The following is a 20,385-nucleotide window of genomic DNA, read 5'->3' as shown; positions in this document are numbered from 1 at the left end:
AATGGAAAAATGCGTGCATAAAATGCATCAAATGCATGCCATTATTTTCCTGCTGAAATGCACTAACTGTCAACCAAAACTGTACAAGATATTTTCTTCTAATACAGAAAACTGTTGTTTTACTTGATTTTGAAAAAAAAAAGTTTTAGATTCATGCAAAACCAAAGTAGCTCATCTTTTCCATACTTTTTTATATTCCTTTCAAGTTGATGAGCCTGTGACTTCATATGCTCATGAATGGATGAGAATTTTCATAATTTGTTCCCTTTTCATTCTGTCAGTCATGTTAATCTTGTGGCTTCAAAGGGAAAATGTTGATTACATCTTGTTAAGCATATGACTGTTCTTAAGAATGTTTAACTGAAAGTAGATTGCCAAGCACATAATACATTTAACCATGGCTATATATCTTAAGCAATTGATAATGTGGTGAATGTAACCATTCTATAAATATAATGAACAAGTGAATTAAACAGGTATCTTGTTAAAAAAACTATAAAATATTATTTTCAATATGAGCTGTTGCTCAGGACTAATAAAAGCTACTGATCACACATTGCAGATGTTTTTGAGGAAATTTCTGTGAATACAAATATATTCTATTCACCTGAATAGAATTTTTTATTTCTGCAGAGTGTGCACAAATGATTATTAAGTTTACTTATGGAAAATAATTATTTATTTACTTATACATCAATATGTCTTTGGAGTTTTCCCATACCAGAGTACCAGTAGAAACACACACAAACACAGGGAGAACATACAAATACCTTGCAGATGTTGTCCTTGGTAGGATTTGAACCCAGGGCCCCAGTGCTGCAACGCAACAGTACTAACCACTGAGCCATCATGCTGGCCACAAGGGAGTATACCAGATGCAGTGCTTGACACTTACACCTAGAGCTTGTACTGATCATGAGAATTGCTCCCAATTTATGTTGTCCCCAAAGTCAGTACAGCACTATGATTACTTTCTGTATAGTTCCTAGGTCTTCTCTCAGCCCTCGGGTCACTGTGGTCTTCTGTCTTATATGTCACAGCAAAGTTAGCCAGCTAGCAGTGTGCTAAGCTCCGGCCCTAATAGGAAGTCCTGCCCATGTTATGTTGACTGCAAGATCAACTACATAAAGTGTATTCTGAGAGTCACTGTGCTCTTTTTTAGGGAGGGATGGAGTCAAAACATATGTCTTGAAGATTATTTCCCTGATATTTTCTGACCTGATATTTCAAGTGCATAATATGTTTAAATTAGAAAGTTTTCTGATCATAGCCTTGGTCAAATTTAGTGAAATGCTGAAAAAGCCAGAAAGTTTAAATACGTTCAGATAAGGGTTTGTCCTATTAACCCCCCAAGTTATTATTATTTATTTTTAGACCATCATCGAATCCATATTACAGTACTTTCTAGTCTCCCCTATTTCCTCATAGATTGTAAGCTTGCGGACAGGGCCTTCACTTCTCTTGGTATCTGTTGATTTATGGAATTATTGCTATTCTGTAATGTCTTTTATTGTTTGTACAACTCCCCTCTAAAATGTAGTGTTGTGGAATATGTTGGCACCATAGCAATAAAATCGGACGCGTGTGAAATAGAGTGTGGAGTGAGGGCTTGTGAAGACCGGAGATTGTGGGAACGTATCGGAGATTAGTTTGAAGATGTATGGAAGAGGCATATTATGGAAGGCTTTCTAGAAGAACAAGAGAAGTCTATGTTCTTGCAATCTTTAGGGTATGTGCACACGTTCAGGTTTTTTGTGCATTTTTTTCGCAATAAAAACGCAATAAAAATGCATTAGAAAACGCCTACATATGCATCCTATCATTTAGAATGTGTTCTGCAATTTTTGTGCACATGATGCGTTTTTTTCCGCAAAAAAAACGCATTGCGGTAAAAAAAGCAGCATGTTCATTAATTTTGTGGATTTTCTGCGTTTTTCCCACTATTCTATGCATTTGGAAAAAACGCAAGAAAAAACACATCAAAAACGCATGAAAACCGCAAAAAAAACGCATGAGGATTTCTGGCAGAAATGTCAGGTTTTTGTCGGGAATATTTCTGCCAGAAATCCTAACGTGTGCACATACCCTTAGGCTGTTTCTGCTCCTCCCATTACTTTATATGGAAAGAGACAGAGCATTTTCATTCAGTTATCTAGCCAAAAACAGTTGCTTTATGAGTTGCCGGGAAGGGTGCCATCTGCCTGACTCAATGAATTACAAAACCAACCAGAGACCAACTTGAGAAATACAATAGGTCTGTGTAAAATTGATGGGTTTGAAAAGTGAAAAAAAAAGTTGTCATAGTGTGTAAGTTCTAATGTTTTATTCTTTGCAGGTCTATGCACTTGGGATGGGTCAGGCCCCTGAGACTAACTGTAACCATATTCCTGTATATGACCAATATTGAACTAATATAGTTTTCTTTTTATTTAAAAAGGACATTTCATCAAATTTTTCATGTTGAAGTGGACCCATGATAAAATAGTGAATTAAACAATTTTTTTCTTAAATGTCACCACTCTGTTGCAGAGATATTAGCAATCAAAATATTTGGCACCTAATGAGATAATTTTTGTTAATTCCAAATTAATTCCAAATTTTCACTGTGGGCATGTACTTCTTCCTCTTTTACGACTTGCCCACAGGGGCCTTCATTGTGCTATGAAAATCCATCTGCACGCCACGACCCCATAACAGGGGGGAATGATGGCATGCATGTGCCTTATATGACATGGAAGTGTTACATCACCTGCTGGTGACAGTTTCAAAGAATGTAATATTACATCAAACACTCGAAACGAGTTAAGACCGGTGATTTTATCACCGCCACCAGGCAATTTCTATTTTTTTGTTTTAATTTTTTCCTCCCTTTTTTCCAATAGCCATAACTTTTTTTTATTTTTCCAGCCTCATAGTTGTGTGAGGGCTTGTTTTTTGTGAGATGAGATGTACTTTTAAATAAAACCATTCATTCTGCCACACAGTTTTTTTGGAAAACGGGAAAAAAAAATACCAAATGGGGGTAAATTGCAAAAAAAAGTGCAATTCCACAATTTTTTTTTCATTTATCATGTTAAATATTTGGTAAAACTGATTTGGCAATATGATCAGGTCAGTACAAGTATGCAGATGACAAATACATAAAGTGTTTTCACATTCAAGTGGTACAGTAGCAAGATGAGAAAAAGTAAAGCTTAGCTTTTAATCTATAAGTATAAAATAATGTAGAGGGTAGTATAAATACCGTTACACATAGGTAGTATAAATGAATAGGCAGCCACAGTGTTGGGCAAGACACTAAAAAAGAGAGATCCACACCTTCGTTTCATATATTTATTGTATAGTAAATAGACAGCCACAGTGGTGGCTAAGTCACAGTGGTGGATAAGTTATGTGAGGAATGCAGTTTCCTAAATGAGGTCAGTTGTAGGGATTTCCACTATTTAGGCACATCAGGGGCTCTGCAAAAGCTACAATGCTATCTATTCCCGTCAATTTTGCGTTCCAAAAGTCAATTGATGCTCCTTCTTTTCCAAGCCCTGGCTTGCGCCAAGAGAGTAGTTTTTCACCACATATGGGGTATAGATGAACTCAGAAAAAATTGCACAATAAATTGCACTGTTCATTTTGTTCAGTTACCCTTGTGAAAATGAAAAATTTAGGGTTGAAGTAACATTTTTACATCTCAATGCATTAAGCGCTGACACGTCCCTGACTAAGCTAGGGTGAAATGCCTGTTGGAGCACCAGGGTCATGCTGCAACCAGGCTTTTTTACCAACACATGATGCAAGTTTTTTTAATTTAGCTGCTTTACTCTGTACCATCCACTGAGATTTATACTATAAGCCATAAGAGGTATATATTATGGAGTACAAAATATATGCTGTGCTTGCATATGCGGCACTCCATTGAGTTACTCAATTTTTTACTGTTATTTTATAATTTTTTATTACTTTCATACTAGTAATGTACATTTTTATTTTTTGGCTGAACCTTGTTGTTGCTTTTGGTTTGTATATTATAAATTTAGGGTGCGTCTCAGGTATAGTTTTCATTACAAACTGGCTCTGATTTCTGTTGGTCTTACAACAGAGTCTCAGATGCCAAAACTTGAAGACAACATGTCAGTAGTTTTAGGACTAGGAAGATCATGAGGTTTCCAGTTTAATACTTACTTATACAGTCTGTGAACAATGAGATATCAATGGAGCACTTAGGAAAGGGGGACATTAAACACAGAATCAGGATAGTTGAGGTACTTGTCATGATCCAACCTATCCTTAGTGCACTTCTAGCCTAATTAGCTAAAAGCATTAATTGATTTTCTTTGTAAAAGAGCATTTCATTGGGGCAAGGAAGGTATGCAGGAACTTGTCCTTTAATGCCTCACAAAACTATGTCTTTATTCTAACCTCAAATTTTAATTTCATCTAATAAATTTGAATGGTCTCACCTCTTTTATGCTAATATACTGTAGTTAATTTGTGTACCTACCAGTAAGCTTCTGCAAAGTATCAAATCCGTGCTTAAGTGCAATAATATCTAGGAATGAAACAGTTCCATCTTCGAATCTAAAAGAAAATATAATACAGGTAAACTCTTTTAAACTCAAACTCTTATTACAAAATTACAAAACTACAAAGAATAGTACATTTAGGAAACATGTTTTAAAGATTCAAAATACAGGAGAAAAAACCAAAACTCTTGGAAAGTAGCATTATGGTTACTGAAAAGAAAAATCCATCCTTGCTCCTAATATCAAAACAAAATGACTGGACCAATTTCTCATATTTTTGCTGAAGAGAGAAAAATATTTTTTTGTGAGTAGCTCAATAAGGAGCAGAATAGAAAAACGAGTAGCTTATTTACAATTATGTGTCTCGCACATTGTAGGAAGACTAAGTGCAACGTGAGGTGAAGAGGGGAAGGAAGCCCCAATGCAAGGTAAAGAGGGAGTGGAGATGCCTAGGTACATCTAATAGCATCATGCCTCCCCTATCATCCCTATATTGGATCCACACCAATCACTGAACAGAAACCTAAGCCCTGTATATCCATAGAGCTAGGCCCTGAATAGGGAAGGGGGTGCAAACTGGTCAGTCCCCACTATACTGTAAAAAGAAGAAGGGCGACAAACAGGAGGGAAGCAAATTATCTTGAGCAGGCTCAGAGAGGTAACTCCAAACGTCCTCCAACAGCACCAGAGAGGAAGTAAGCTGACTGCTATAGCTCCAAGCCTTCACAATGGGAAAATGTGAATATCACCGGCGACTCCCTGAAGCAGACTGGGAGTCTATAAACACCCATGTCCAGGTGTGTCAATTAGAGCCGGAGGGAGGATTCCACTGGGTCCAAAGGTCAGAAGGATTAAGAAGCTGTCGCAATGCCAAACGCAGAGACCTTCTGCAGCCAGATGCAGAATGACTGTCTGTAGCATCTGACACACCCGTGACATTATGTTTTCTAAAAATTTTATCTAATCTTATTTGTGGCAGGGAATATCTGATGAGACAGCCCACTTATAAAAGAAATTTCAACTCTAGCAGGCACATCTTAATATAGAATGTGCAAATTAGTTACAAATCATATTTTTGTAATATATCTAGAGAGATGAAAATTTAAGAAATAAATCAATGATGTAAGTACTTTAGAACATATAATATGAAGCTAAGTATTGATTGTTTGATATGGTATTAGCCTGTATGGCATTTGTAAAGTATTGACATTGGTTTGCAGTTTGCATTATAAAGGCAGAGAAAAAAAAATAATTATTCAAGTTTCTTATTTTAAATACTCTTCACTTCAGGCATAATCATTAGACATGGGTCAATTATCTGTTAAAGCCTTTAATTTCAGCAAAATGCTAAATTTCTACAGTTTGTTCATCTTAGTTCTTAGAAAAAGATTGACTTTATGTCAAGCTGAATTTATTCAGAACTGAATATATTTCAGCATGAATTAAAATCTTTACTTGAAGTAACTTGATTTCTTACTGAGTTACCTAAATCTTCAATGCAAATAAGTGTATAATATGTGCCAAGCTCTTCAGAGATTAGATTTTCAATTTGAAAACTTTTCAAATATATTTGTCTACTTTCATGTCAGTAAATATATTTCTCCATTTTATTTTGTACAGAAAGAAGTACGGTAATTAAATGTAATGCTTTGTGAATGTATACTCTGATATTGTACATCACAGGTGGTAACTAATAACGGCATCTTTTCATATAGATTTTTATATATTCAAGGAGCTGATACCTCATTATAACAATGTAAATAGTTATAGCTAGCAACACTTCTTACAATGTCACATATTTTTGGGCAAAAATTACACTGTGTTGTTATGATAACTGACAGCTGTAGGATCTTAGTATGGAAAAAGTGTAGAAAAAAATATTGCATATTGTGTAGCACTCTCGTACCATTTGAATAATACTATGGATTAGCAAGTCAGGTGTCCACCTTTCTTTTCTTTTTTATTTGTTTTCATAAATGTCTACCTATCTGCTCACATCCTTACCAGGCACCAACCTATGAGTAATCCTTACTCTGCCAACAAACTTTCCCTTCCACTAAAAGGGTTTGCCATCTGGGAGACGCCATTTTGAATAGAGGCACTCTTACCCTTTGAGAGATAGGATGATTCTCTCCAACTTTGGGTGAGATCTACCCATTTAAGTGGTTTTCTATTTCATGCAGAATTTGCACATACTGGTGCCTGAGGGTAACAAGGTCTGATGCAAAAATATATTGACCGCACTGTAAAGTTTAAGGGGGATCCTCATGATGAATGTTCATGGGGCAGCATGGTCCTAGTTTGTTCTAATATAGTGACACTTTTTTTTGGTCAGGATTCGGTTGTAAGCCTCTTTTATGCTTCAATAATTTACTGACAGTGACTTATGTATGGCATAAGTGTATATGGTACCTTTAAAAGGTGATATTTACATGGTCTGGATATACCTCGGGCCAGTGGTCATTGTGAGTGATCATTGATATATGTCTATGATAAATAATTCATGGTAAAAAAGGGGTGCTACATTGATATCAATTGGGTCAAGTGATCATTATATATGACCATTACCATGATTACTGATACATATGTGGAATAAACCCACGGTACACAAGGTTAATATACCGAGGTATCCATGCACGGCCTACAATAAATACTTGACGTGTTCAGGATATACCGCACGGTGTTTACCGCTAGAATAAATTACTAGCCAGGTAACAAGCTCAAGGGCAAAGTGATCCGATAGCACTGTCAGTAACATATTTCTTCTTCTTTTTGTTTTCTTTTCCCCATTCTGTGTTGGGTAGGGTTCACATTGGCACAAGGGTTCTTTCCTTCCCCTGTTTTTCATGTTGTGTAATTATTGATGACAATTTTTATACTCATACCTAATAAAGGTTAAGTTTTATCCAATCGCTAATTACCACCTGCGGTTTTACACCTGCGAATTCCTATTATGGAGCAGGTGTAAACCGCTGCGGAATCCACACAAAGAATTGACATGCTGCGGAATGTAAACCGCTGCGTTTCCGCGCTGTTTTTTCTGCAGCATGGGCACAGCGGGTTTTTTTTTCCATAGGTTTACATGGTACTGTAAACTCATGGAAAACTGCTGCAAATCCCCAGCTGCTGATCTGCAGCAAAATCCGCAACGTGTGCATATAGCCTTAGCATTTAGTGAACATGGTAAAAAAGTACAAAAAAATGTTGTGGAATTGCATTGTTTTTGCAATTTCACTGTACTTGGAATTTTTTCCCATTTTTGAGCACACAATATGATAAAACCAATGGTGATATTCAAAAGTACAACTTGTCCCGCAAAATACAAGCCCTCACATGGCCATATTGACGGAAAAGTAAAAATGTTATGACTCTGGGAAGAAGGGGAGCAAAAAACAGAAATGCAAAATCGAAAAAGAGCTTTGTCTCAAAGGAGTTAAAATATTTTTGACAGATGATGAATGTCTGATTGTATCAATTATAAACATCTAACGGTGTATCATCCCCTTCTACTCTTCCAAATTTACTTATTTCATGACAATATAATTGTAATCTGATATCATGTAATGAAGAAACAGGATATATTTGGAGGAACTATAAATTGAAACAGAAAATGTGAGATTTTGAAGCTTTAATCTGCAAGATATATTTAGCAACCTCCTAGTTTGCCTTAAGCGAAGGGACTACAGATGGAAATTTATTGTAGGATTGTGAACCTAAAGCTATAATTATTGGCTTCCCTAAAGCATGATAGGAAAAAAATAGTTTAGATTAATCTTGAAACATATTTGGCAGCATTCTGCAACTCAGAAATTACTTACTGAAGCCAATAACAAGGTTATATAGCAGAATACAATTTCTAATTCACATAACATGTGCCAACATTACACACATACAAATGTAAACTTTAGCTAAAGAAATATAAGTATTTTACATGTTTAAATTTGTGACAACCAAAGTGTTTAACCCTTTCATTCCGCAGCCTGTTTCTGCCTTTGTGACCAGGCCAATTTTTACAATTCTGACCACTGTCACTTTATGAGGTTATAGCTCTGCAACGCTTTAACGTATCCCTCTGATTTTGAGTTTTTTCGTGACAGATTGTACTTCATGATAGTGGTACAATTTGCTCAATATGATTTGCATTTATTTCTGAAAACATCGGCGAAACTTGGCGAATCTTTTGAAGATGTCACAATTTTCTATTTTTTTATTTTCATGCCCTTAATCCAGAGAGTTATGTCACACAAAATAGTTAATAAATAACATTTCCCACATGTGTACTTTACATCAGCACAATTTTTTAAACGTAATTTTTTTTTTGTTAGGAAGTTATAAGGGTTAAAAGTTGACCAGCAATTTCTAATTTTTCCATAAAATTCTCAAAACCATTTTTTTAAGGACCACATCACATTTGAAGTGACTTTGAGGGGCCTATATGACAGAAAATTCCCAAAAGTGACACCATTCTAAAAACCACACCTCACGGTACTCAAAACCACATTGAGGAAGTTTATTAACCATTCAGTTGCTTCACAAGAATTAATGGAATGTGTAAGGAAAAAATGAATATTTAACTTTTTTCTACAAAAATGTTACTTTAGTGCCATATTTTCCATTTTCACAAGGGTAACAGAAGAAAATGCACCTTAAAATTTGTTGTGCTATTTCTCTTTATTACGCTGATACCACATATCTGGGGGAAAACTATTGTTTGGGCGCATAACAGGGCTTGGAAGGGAAAGAGCACCATTAGACTTTTGGAATACAAAATTGGCTTGAAGTTTTATCTAGATGTGTGGTAAGCATCTTGAAGCCTCATGGGCTTCACATAATTTATAATGTTGAGCAGCAAAAATTAAAAAACACATTTTTTCCCACAAAAATGTTATTTAAGCCTCGATTTTTTTATTTTCACAAGTGTAGCAGGAAAAATGATAATGTTGAGATGTGAAAATTAAAAAACACATTTTCACAACAAAAAATGTTGTTTCAACCCCATTTTTTTAAATTGTCACAATGGTAACAGGAGAAAAGGGATGCCAAAATTTGTTGCGCAAATTTTCCAAAGTACGCAGGTACCCCCTTACTTTTTGAAAAATGACTGCTTGGGCGCCTAGTGGGGCTAGAAAGAGAATGAGTGCTATTTTGACTGCAATAGGTTGCTGATACCATGTCACATTTGAAGTGTTCTTGACATGCCAAGACAGAAGAAACCACAGGTGATCCTATTTTGTAAACTACACCTCTCAAGGAATTTGTCTAGGGGAGTAGTGAGTATGTTTAACCCTCAGGCGATTCACAAACGTGTATAAAATTGGGCTTAGTAAATTAAATATTACTATTTTTTTCCACTAAAATGTCACTTTGACCCCAAGTTTGCAATTTTCAAAAGGGTGCTGGCGTTATATGCGCTTTGTTTTGAGCCACGCTCTATTATTGGTCTTTGTTTGCTATATAATCTCCTGCTGATTTCTGTGGTGCCACTCCCCCAGACCAAGGCACTGCAGCCAAAACAAGGGTTGCGGTGATGCACCAAAGCTTCCAAGTTATTTAAGCTCTGCACAATCTTTATTATTGATTATTTCTATCTTTAATTATGTTTGTGTTAGCTTACTTCTGGTTTTTCGGGTAACTTTACTCACCAGTAATAAGTTGAGTTTATATCAAAAATTTCACAAATATGTGCACAGTGTCATATTCTGCATAGCAATGTGTGCATTTTTAGCTTTAATATTACATTATTTTGTCTTGCAAGCTGTGGTGCCCTTTTTCTCCGATTGAACATTGTCTTCACTTTGTATTCCTTGACAATTTGCACTTTAAAAAAAATATTTTATACTTTACCAATACACTTTTTGTTTTAGAACTTAATGGTTTTCTGTGTATTTTCTTTTATGATAAGTTCTAATTCTCAAACGGGGTAATAGGAGAAAACGAACAGTACAATTTGTTACGCGATTTCTCCTGAGTACGCCAATTCCCCATAAGTGGTCAAAAACTACTTTTGAGGCACAGTGAAAAGCTCAAAAGGAAAGTAGTGCTATATTACAGTGAAGATTTTGCTGCACTGGTTTAAGGGTGCCATATCAATTTGGCAGAGGCCCTGAGGTGCCTGAACAGCAGCAACCCCTGCAAGTGACCCCATTTTACAAACTACACCTCTTAATGAGTTCATCCAGGAGTGCAGTAATCAAATTGACACCACAAGTGGGTCACAGAGATTTCTACCATTGGGCAGTGAAGAAAAAAAATTACATTTTTAACACAAAAAATTGTTTTAGCCCCAGATTTTACATTTTCACACTGGGAAAAGGGTAAAAATGGTGCCAAAATGTGTCACACAATTTCTGCTGAACTTGGTAATACCCCATCTGTGGCTGTACAGTACTGCTTAGCCACACAGCGAGACTCGAGAGGGACGGTGCTCTATCTGACTCTTGGAGAACAAATTATTATAGATTTGTTTCTGGACTCCATATAAAGAGCCCCTAAATGTCAGAAAAGCAGAATCCCTCCTGAAGTGACCCCAGTTTGAAAATTATACCCCTCTGGGAATTTATCTACAGGTGTAGTGATGATTTTAACTCCATAAGTGTTTTCCAGAAACAAGCAGCAGTGGATGTTGTTGATTGAAAATTGCAAACTGCCATTGTAGTGACCAGTACATTGCAGTCATTAGTACGTTATGCCCAGCCTGTGCTTCTAGAGACATGCACCTGTAAATAGGCGGATTCTCCTCAATACAGAAATGCCAAACATGTGGACGCTATATGTGGTTTAGACACACTGGGGCTCAGAAAGGAGGGGGCATTTGAATTTGAGAGCGCAGAATTTCTTTTAGGGGGGTCAGGGGCCATTACACTTTTCCAGAGCCTTTGTACTAGGAGTAACGTGGAAGCCCCCTATATTTCCATTAACAGACGATGGACCCGAGTGAGGACTTTTTTTGTGGACCGAGTTGAAGCTTTTATTGGGAACATAACGCTTAGGGACAGTTTTATTGGTCGGCTCATTCCAGATGCAACGATACCTAATATGTGTACTTTTTTTTGTTTTCATAAATATATGTATTTATTGGTTTCATATTTTTTCTTTTTTTCATTTATTTTTTTGATTTTTTATAGCTTTACTAGATGGCAGCCCGATTCTAAAGAATCGGGAGTCTAGAATCCATATATACTTTATTTATTCAAATGTAAGAATAATACAATTAATAAATAATAGTAAGAAAGAACAAAAAATGGCTGCACTCACCAGCTCTTGACAATTCTTGTTATTTAAGGTACAGTTACACAGGATCCATGAACATGCTTATGAGGGGAGGGATGAAAGACATCAGACTTAGCACGCTGTTTGCGCTTACATGCGGCATCGGCGGCTTTTTGCTCTGCATCATTACCATACTTTATATCAGACCTGATCTTACGTGCGCCATCATAAGCTTTGGACTCTGTGTCATTAGTATACTTAACAGTATCCAGGCACTTGCATCTATCCTCTGTACTCTTGTTAACACGCTGTTTGCGCTTACGTCCGGCATCGGCGGCTTTTCGCTCTGCATCATTACCATACTTTATATCAGACCTGATCTTACGTGCGCCATCATAAGCTTTGGACTCTGTGTCATTAGTATACTTAACAGTGTCCATGCGCTTGCATCTATCCTCTGTACTCTTGTTAGCACGCTGTTTGCGCTTACGTGCGGCATCGGCGTCTTTTTGCTCTGCATTATTAGTATACTTTCTATCAGACCTAATCTTACGTGCGCCATCAGCAGCTTTGGGCTCTGTGTCATTAGTATCCTTACTATTAGAGCTCATGTTGGCTAAGCTAAACAGCTTTTAAGCGTGGTGGTGGCAAACAACAGGTTAATAAGAGGCAGTGTCAGGTAGTAGGAAAATAGCCAGTTAATAATAGGCAATAGTTCTTTGCAGGAATGCAGATATTAATAAATAGGCAGTTTATATTGCAGAGAAATTGCTGGGCAATAATGGACAATGTCCTTATGTGGCAAATAATAGAGCAATATACCCAATGTGGCAAAGAAGAGGTTAATAAACGGCAGTCTCTCAGTATAACAGTCAGTGAATAATAGGCAGTATATGGAGAAAACACCAAACAAAAGTTCAAAATTGGTGTGAAAATGTCACTGAACCACTTCACAACTAAATATATATAGTTTTGGTAAATGGTATTATCATTTTTTTGACGAAATTCGGCAGGAGCTTGAAGAGCAACGTCACTGGGCCCGCCTCCACGCAGTAGAAACTTGCTGTGAGGTAAAAATTCAAAAATCACACCAAAATGGCGGGCGGAGTGTGTCACAGTACAGCACGTTTCTGATTGGTCGCTCGCAGCAGGCGGCAACCAATCAGACACTGGACACTGTTGACGTCACTTATCTCCGGACATTAGCTCCGGACATTAGCTCCGGACATTAGCTCCGGACATTAACAGGAAGTAGTATTCTAGGCAATTATATATTAGATAACTTTTTTACTTTTTTTGTTAACTTTTTTACTTAGTCTCTGTAGTGGACTTTAATTTTTATTTGCCTGATCACTGGTCGTATACAATACAATACACATTTATTGCATTGTATGAAATCTGACCATTTTATACTGGCTGAGTCAACAAGCCATTGCAGCAAGCAGATCCAGAAGTCATCACGTGACATCCGCTGCAGAGACAATGTGGGATCCCCCGTGATATAATCAGATCTCATCACAGGGGACATCGGAGAGGTGAGTATAGGTGTGGGTCCAGGGGTCCAGGGGGGTCCTATAACCATGGTCCCTCTCTAGGCTATTAATAGCTGCCCTAAGTCACTGGCTTTCCCACTCTGGCGGAGAAAATTGCGCGGGAGCCCACTCCAATTTTTTCCGGGATTTAACCCGTTAATTTAATAGCTACAGACCCCAAATTTGACACAAAGACACTTGTTACATTACTAAAGATGAATATGTAATAAAAGAAAGGATATGAGATGGTTTTCTGTATGTAAACGATGTCTCATATCCTGTCGGGTTTGTGAAGGAGATAGGAAAGGCCGGCAATTGAATTACCGGCTTTTCTGCCATATAGCGCTGAATTAAATATATATATATATATATATACATATATATATATATATGTGTGTGTGTCTCACTGACATATACCTGAATATACATATATATATATATATATATACAGTGGGGCAAAAAAGTATTTAGTCAATCAGCAATAGTGCAAGTTCCACCACTTAAAAAGATGAGAGGCGTCTGTAATTTACATCATAGGTAGACCTCAACTATGGGAGACAAACTGAGAAAAAAAAATCCAGAAAATCACATTGTCTGTTTTTTTATCATTTTATTTGCATATTATGGTGGAAAATAAGTATTTGGTCAGAAACAAAATTTCATCTCAATACTTTGTAATATATCCTTTGTTGGCAATGACAGAGGTCAAACGTTTTCTGTAAGTCTTCACAAGGTTGCCACACACTGTTGTTGGTATGTTGGCCCATTCCTCCATGCAGATCTCCTCTAGAGCAGTGATGTTTTTGGCTTTTCGCTTGGCAACACGGACTTTCAACTCCCTCCAAAGGTTTTCTATAGGGTTGAGATCTGGAGACTGGCTAGGCCACTCCAGGACCTTGAAATGCTTCTTACGAAGCCACTCCTTCGTTGCCCTGGCGGTGTGCTTTGGATCATTGTCATGTTGAAAGACCCAGCCACGTTTCATCTTCAATGCCCTTGCTGATGGAAGGAGGTTTGCACTCAAAATCTCACGATAAATGGCCCCATTCATTCTTTCATGTACCCGGATCAGTCGTCCTGGCCCCTTTGCAGATAAACAGCCCCAAAGCATGATGTTTCCACCACCATGCTTTAAAGTAGGTATGGTGTTTGATGGATGCAACTCAGTATTCTTTTTCCTCGAAACACGACAAGTTGTGTTTCTACCAAACAGTTCCAGTTTGGTTTCATCAGACCATAGGACATTCTCCCAAAACTCCTCTGGATCATCCAAATGCTCTCTAGCAAACTTCAGATGGGCCCGGACATGTACTGGCTTAAGCAGTGGGACACGTCTGGCACTGCAGGATCTGAGTCCATGGTGGCGTAGTGTGTTACTTATGGTAGGCCTTGTTACATTGGTCCCAGCTCTCTGCAGTTCATTCACTAGGTCCCCCCGCGTGGTTCTGGGATTTTTGCTCACCGTTCTTGTGATCATTCTGACCCCACGGGGTGGGATTTTGCGTGGAGCCCCAGATCGAGGGAGATTATCAGTGGTCTTGTATGTCTTCCATTTTCTAATTATTGCTTCCACTGTTGATTTCTTCACTCCAAGCTGGTTGGCTATTGCAGATTCAGTCTTCCCAGCCTGGTGCAGGGCTACAATTTTGTTTCTGGTGTCCTTTGACAGCTCTTTGGTCTTCACCATAGTGGAGTTTGGAGTCAGACTGTTTGAGGGTGTGCACAGGTGTCTTTTTATACTGATAACAAGTTTAAACAGGTGCCATTACTACAGGTAATGAGTGGAGGAAAGAGGAGACTCTTAAAGAAGAAGTTACAGGTCTGTGAGAGCCAGAAATCTTGATTGTTTGTTTCTGACCAAATACTTATTTTCCACCATAATATGCAAATAAAATGATAAAAAAACAGACAATGTGATTTTCTGGATTTTTTTTTTCTCAGTTTGTCTCCCATAGTTGAGGTCTACCTATGATGTAAATTACAGACGCCTCTCATCTTTTTAAGTGGTGGAACTTGCACTATTGATGACTGACTAAATACTTTTTTGCCCCACTGTATATGTATATACTGTAGCGTGGCTAAAGGGTGTCTAATCGATGGGAGATATGTCCCTTATAGATGGCTTGCTACTGTGATGTAACCATAGCTACCTATATGTGTTTCAGGACCTGTGGTGATGTCACAACCACATGTCTGGTCATGTGATGGGTTCTGGGTGTGGTTAGACATATAAAAGAAAGCCTAATGCTTAACACAGAGAGATATGTGTGGAGGTGAAACCCTCCTGAGTGTGTTACGGCTTCAGGACTGAGCCGGATGAACTGGACACTTGTTTTTTCTTTGCCTGAACCAAAGGCTATTTGCTTTCTGTTGTTTTGTCATATGGTTTATGGAGCAATAAACCCAGTGAACTTTAAAGGAACCTGCCTCCTGAGTGTCAGCCGTCGCAGCTGAGTGAGTGGAACCCCTACAATTGGTGGTAGACATGCGAGCAGCGTTCCCAGCGGAGAAGTGAGTTTATTTTTTGAATGTCCTGGGTCAAGGCTGTTGCAAGCCAGCAAGCATTGCCGGAGAAAATGGAGGACTTACTGAAACACTTGGTCCAGCAGGAGCAAAGGCAGCAAGAGACCAACAGGCTGTTGATGCAGCAGGTACAACAGAGCCAGCAGCAGATGCAGCTTCTGGCAACCGCCATCCAGGGCAAGGCGAGCGCCCCAACCCCAGGTTTGGCTGATGACACCCACGTCCGAAAGACGGTAAGACGCGCATTGCAGAAAATGACTCCCGGGGATGATGTTGAGGCCTTCCTGACGGTGTTTGAGAGGGTCGCTGAGAGGGAAAAACTTCCGCCAGAGCAGTGGGCAGAGGTACTTGCGCCATACCTGACGGGAGAACCCCAGAAGGCGTACTATGATTTGACCTTGCAGGATGCCAAAGAGTATCACAAATTGAAAGCCGAGATTCTCGCACGTTTGGGGGTGACACTGACTGTCAGGGCACAGCGAGTTCACTCCTGGGGCTATCACCGGGACAAACCACCTCGTTCCCAAATGTTTGATCTGTTGCACCTGGTCCAGAAATGGCTGCAGCCAGAATCCTCTGCGCCTGCACAGATGGTAGAACGGGTGATGATGGATCGGTTTGTCCATTCCCTCCCGAGGCCTATACAGTCTTGGGTTGCCCAGGGTGATCCCCAGAATGCCGACGAGATGATCGGACTGGTTGAGAGATACCAAGGGTTGGAAGGCTCCTTCGGGAGGCAGCCCATGCCGTACTGGGGGTCCCAGAAGGCAGCTGAGTCCCAAAAAGGGGTGGCGCGTCCAAGGTCACCAAGGGCGGGGGAGGTGGTGCCCAAGGTCCCTACGGGTGATATTATTTGTTGGAGGTGCCACAAGCCAGGACATATAGCTGCCCGATGTTCCCAGACCACTGAGCAGATGGACTGTAGCATGGGACGCCGTTGTTCATACTATGCGTATCCAGCCTGCAGTGTGAACTCTCCGCCCAACGAGGGACCTCAAGCGTGTCCCGTAAAGGTGAACGGTCGAGCAGTAACGGCACTGTTAGACTCGGGGAGCCTAGTGACCCTGGTGAGGGCCACTTTTCCTCTCCACCTGCTCCCGGGAAAGAAGGTCGGAGTGCGGTGCATACATGGGGATGCAAAGGACTACCCTGTGGCCAGTGTGAACATTGAAACGACATGTGGCACGGAGTCCCACATAGTCGGCGTCGTTCAGGACTTGTTGCACCCTATAATTATTGGCCGGGATTTCTGTTTGTTTTGGGACTTGTGGGGGAAAGGTTCTGAGCTCCCTAGCAAGAGTAGGGAACCAGTGAACCCTGGAAGGGTGGTGCCACACCCAGAGTCAGACAGGTTTCCTTTTTGTGTCCTGGCTGGAGATGAGGAGGAAGTGTCCCCTGCATCTGACATTCTGGAGTTAGAGGTATCCGGTGAAAATTTTGGGACTGCCCAACATAGGGACCCCACTCTGAGGGAAGCCTTTAATAATGTCACAGTTATTGACGGGGTGGTACAGGAGCCGGGGGCAGACACAAGATTTCCCCATTTTCTAATGAGCAGGGAGTTGTTGTACCGGGTCACGAAAATAAGGGAGGAGTTGGTAGAGCAGTTGCTAGTGCCGGGTCCATATAGACGGAAGGTGTTGGACATGGCCCATTCACACATCTTGGGTGGACACCTAGGGGTGGAAAAAACGCAGGAACGGGTTGTGCAGAGGTTCTATTGGCCTGGGTGTCACCGGGAAATAGTGAACTATTGCAGGTCCTGCCCTACATGTCAGCTAACTGCTCCTACTCCTCATTTCCGGAACCCCCTTGTGCCACTGCCCATTATTGAGGTACCGTTCGAGAGAATTGCCATGGACTTGGTTGGTCCCTTAGTTAAATCAGCTCGGGGCCATCAGTATATATTAGTCATCCTGGACTATGCCACACGCTATCCTGAGGCCATTCCCTTGAGAAATTCTTCCTCAAAAAGCATAGCCCGCGAGTTGGTCCATGTCTTTTCCCGGACAGGTCTGCCAAAGGAGATCCTGACTGACCAGGGTACACCTTTCATGAGCAAGGTGATGAGGGAGTTATGCAAAGCCCTGAAGATCTCCCAGTTGAGGACCTCGGTGTACCATCCCCAGTCAGATGGCCTTGTTGAGAGATTTAACAAGACACTGAAGAGCATGCTGAGAAAAGCTATAGAAAAAGACGGTAGAGACTGGGATTGTCTCTTACCCTATTTGATGTTTTCCATTCGTGAAGTTCCACAGGCCTCCACAGGTTTCTCACCGTTTGAGCTTCTGTATGGCCGACATCCACGAGGACTCCTGGATATAGCCAAGGAAACCTGGGAAGCCGAAGTCACGCCCCACAGAAGCGTCATTGAGCATGTGGCCCTGATGCAGCAGAGGATTGCAAAGGTGATGCCTATCGTGAAAGAACACCTTCTCCAAGCACAAGAAGCTCAGGCCAGGGTCTACAACCGGTCTGCAAGAGTGAGGCAATTCAATCCGGGAGACCGAGTTCTTGTGTTAGTTCCGACAGTGGAAAGCAAGTTCTTGGCCAAATGGCAAGGGCCATATGAGGTTGTCGAGAAACTTGGTGAAGTAAACTATAAAATTCACCAACCAGGAAGACGGAAACCATTCCAAGTCTACCATGTCAACCTTATCAAGCCGTGGCAAGATAGAGAGCCGACAGTAACTCCATCGTTGTTAAGCAACCCAGAAGATGAGGTTGGAGCGGTTACTATAGCGGAGACGCTATCGGAGTCAGAGAAACAGCAATGCCGGGAGTTACTCCAGAAAAACAGGGACCTGTTTTCCGAGTTGCCTGGGTACACGAAGGTCATAGAGCATGAGGTCCTGACAGAGCCCCATGTGCGCGTGAACGTGAAGCCCTATAGAATTCCTGAGGCCCGTCGAGAAATAGTCTCCAAGGAAGTGGAGCGTATGTTGAAGCTTGGAGTCATTGAGGAATCCAAGAGCGGTTGGTCGAGCCCAATTGTCCTGGTCCCAAAACCTGATGGGGAGTGGAGATTTTGCAACGACTATAGGAAGTTGAATGAGGTCTCTAAGTTCGACGCATATCCCATGCCCCGCGTTGATGAGCTCATCGAAAGGCTTGGGCCCGCCAGGTACATAACCACCTTGGATTTGACGAAGGGGTATTGGCAGATCCCCATGGCACAGGAAGCCAAGGAGAAGACGGCGTTTTCTACACCAGATGGGTGCTTCCAGTATGTCCGGATGCCATTTGGCCTACAGGGAGCTCCGGCCACCTTCCAAAGGGCTATGGATAGAGTCCTTGCACCCCACAAGGCATACGCTGCTGCGTACCTAGATGATATCGTCATCTTTAGCCCGGACTGGGAGAGTCATCTGGAGAAAGTCCAAGCGGTGTTTGATGCTATAAGAGAGGCCGGATTTACAATAAACCCGAAGAAGTGTGCATTGGGTAAAGAAGAAGCTAAGTACCTTGGATACATAGTGGGTCATGGAGAAATAAAACCCCAAATCAGTAAAGTGGAGGCAATTCAAACATGGCCAAAACCAGTTCCGAAGAAACAGATTCAGCCTTCCAAGAAATGAAAGAGGCTTTATGTAAGCAACCCGTTCTGATGGCCCCAAACTTCAAGAAAGAGTTTATTCTTCAAACAGATGCCTCAGATGTTGGCGTGGGAGCAGTCCTTTCCCAAGAACTACATGGAGTGGAGCATCCTGTTCTCTATCTGAGTAGGAAGCTGTCCTCGTCTGAAAAGAACTACTCAGTCGTTGAAAAGGAGTGCTTGGCCATAAAATGGGCAGTCGACACATTACGATACTATTTGCTGGGACGTAAATTTAGACTGATATCCGACCATGCCCCACTTAGGTGGATGAGGGAAACGAAGGGTAGAAATGCTAGGGTCACCCGTTGGTTCTTAGCCCTGCAGGACTTCTGTTTCCATGTGGAACATAGGGCCGGAAAGCTGCACGGTAATGCTGATGCCCTGTCAAGAATCCCTTGTCTAGTGGGAGAAAGTGCCAAGCCCCACGGCTTTAGGCAGAGGGGGGAGGTATGTAGCGTGGCTAAAGGGTGTCTAATCGATGGGAGATATGTCCCTTATAGATGGCTTGCTACTGTGATGTAACCATAGCTACCTATATGTGTTTCAGGACCTGTGGTGATGTCACAACCACATGTCTGGTCATGTGATGGGTTCTGGGTGTGGTTAGACATATAAAAGAAAGCCTAATGCTTAACACAGAGAGATATGTGTGGAGGTGAAACCCTCCTGAGTGTGTTACGGCTTCAGGACTGAGCCGGATGAACTGGACACTTGTTTTTTCTTTGCCTGAACCAAAGGCTATTTGCTTTCTGTTGTTTTGTCATATGGTTTATGGAGCAATAAACCCAGTGAACTTTAAAGGAACCTGCCTCCTGAGTGTCAGCCGTCGCAGCTGAGTGAGTGGAACCCCTACAATACCTATTCTATGTGTACACATTTATTCTACCTATTCTATTCTATTCTGTCAGTGTGATTTTACTGTACACCGCGCCGAATTGCCGGCCTTTCTATAGAACACCACTGTGTATTTCTCGCAAGTCACACGCATGGTCTGTGTGTAATCCGT

At 40.6% G+C, this 20,385-nt stretch overlaps 1 protein-coding gene across 1 annotated transcript in view; it reads right to left on the bottom strand.

The window, feature by feature from the left end:
* MOCOS (molybdenum cofactor sulfurase) overlaps window positions 1-20,385 on the bottom strand; it is a 341,896-nt gene that overhangs the window by 208,036 nt on the left and 113,475 nt on the right. The window contains exon 5 of the mRNA XM_069730486.1: window positions 4,496-4,572. Coding sequence (XP_069586587.1) covers window positions 4,496-4,572 — 77 coding nt within the window. The remainder of the gene's footprint in view (window positions 1-4,495; window positions 4,573-20,385) is intronic.

The sequence above is a fragment of the Ranitomeya imitator genome, chromosome 6 (assembly GCF_032444005.1).
Source record: "Ranitomeya imitator isolate aRanImi1 chromosome 6, aRanImi1.pri, whole genome shotgun sequence".
Classification (NCBI taxonomy): domain Eukaryota; kingdom Metazoa; phylum Chordata; class Amphibia; order Anura; family Dendrobatidae; genus Ranitomeya; species Ranitomeya imitator.
This window is presented reverse-complemented; position numbering and strand designations above follow the sequence as displayed.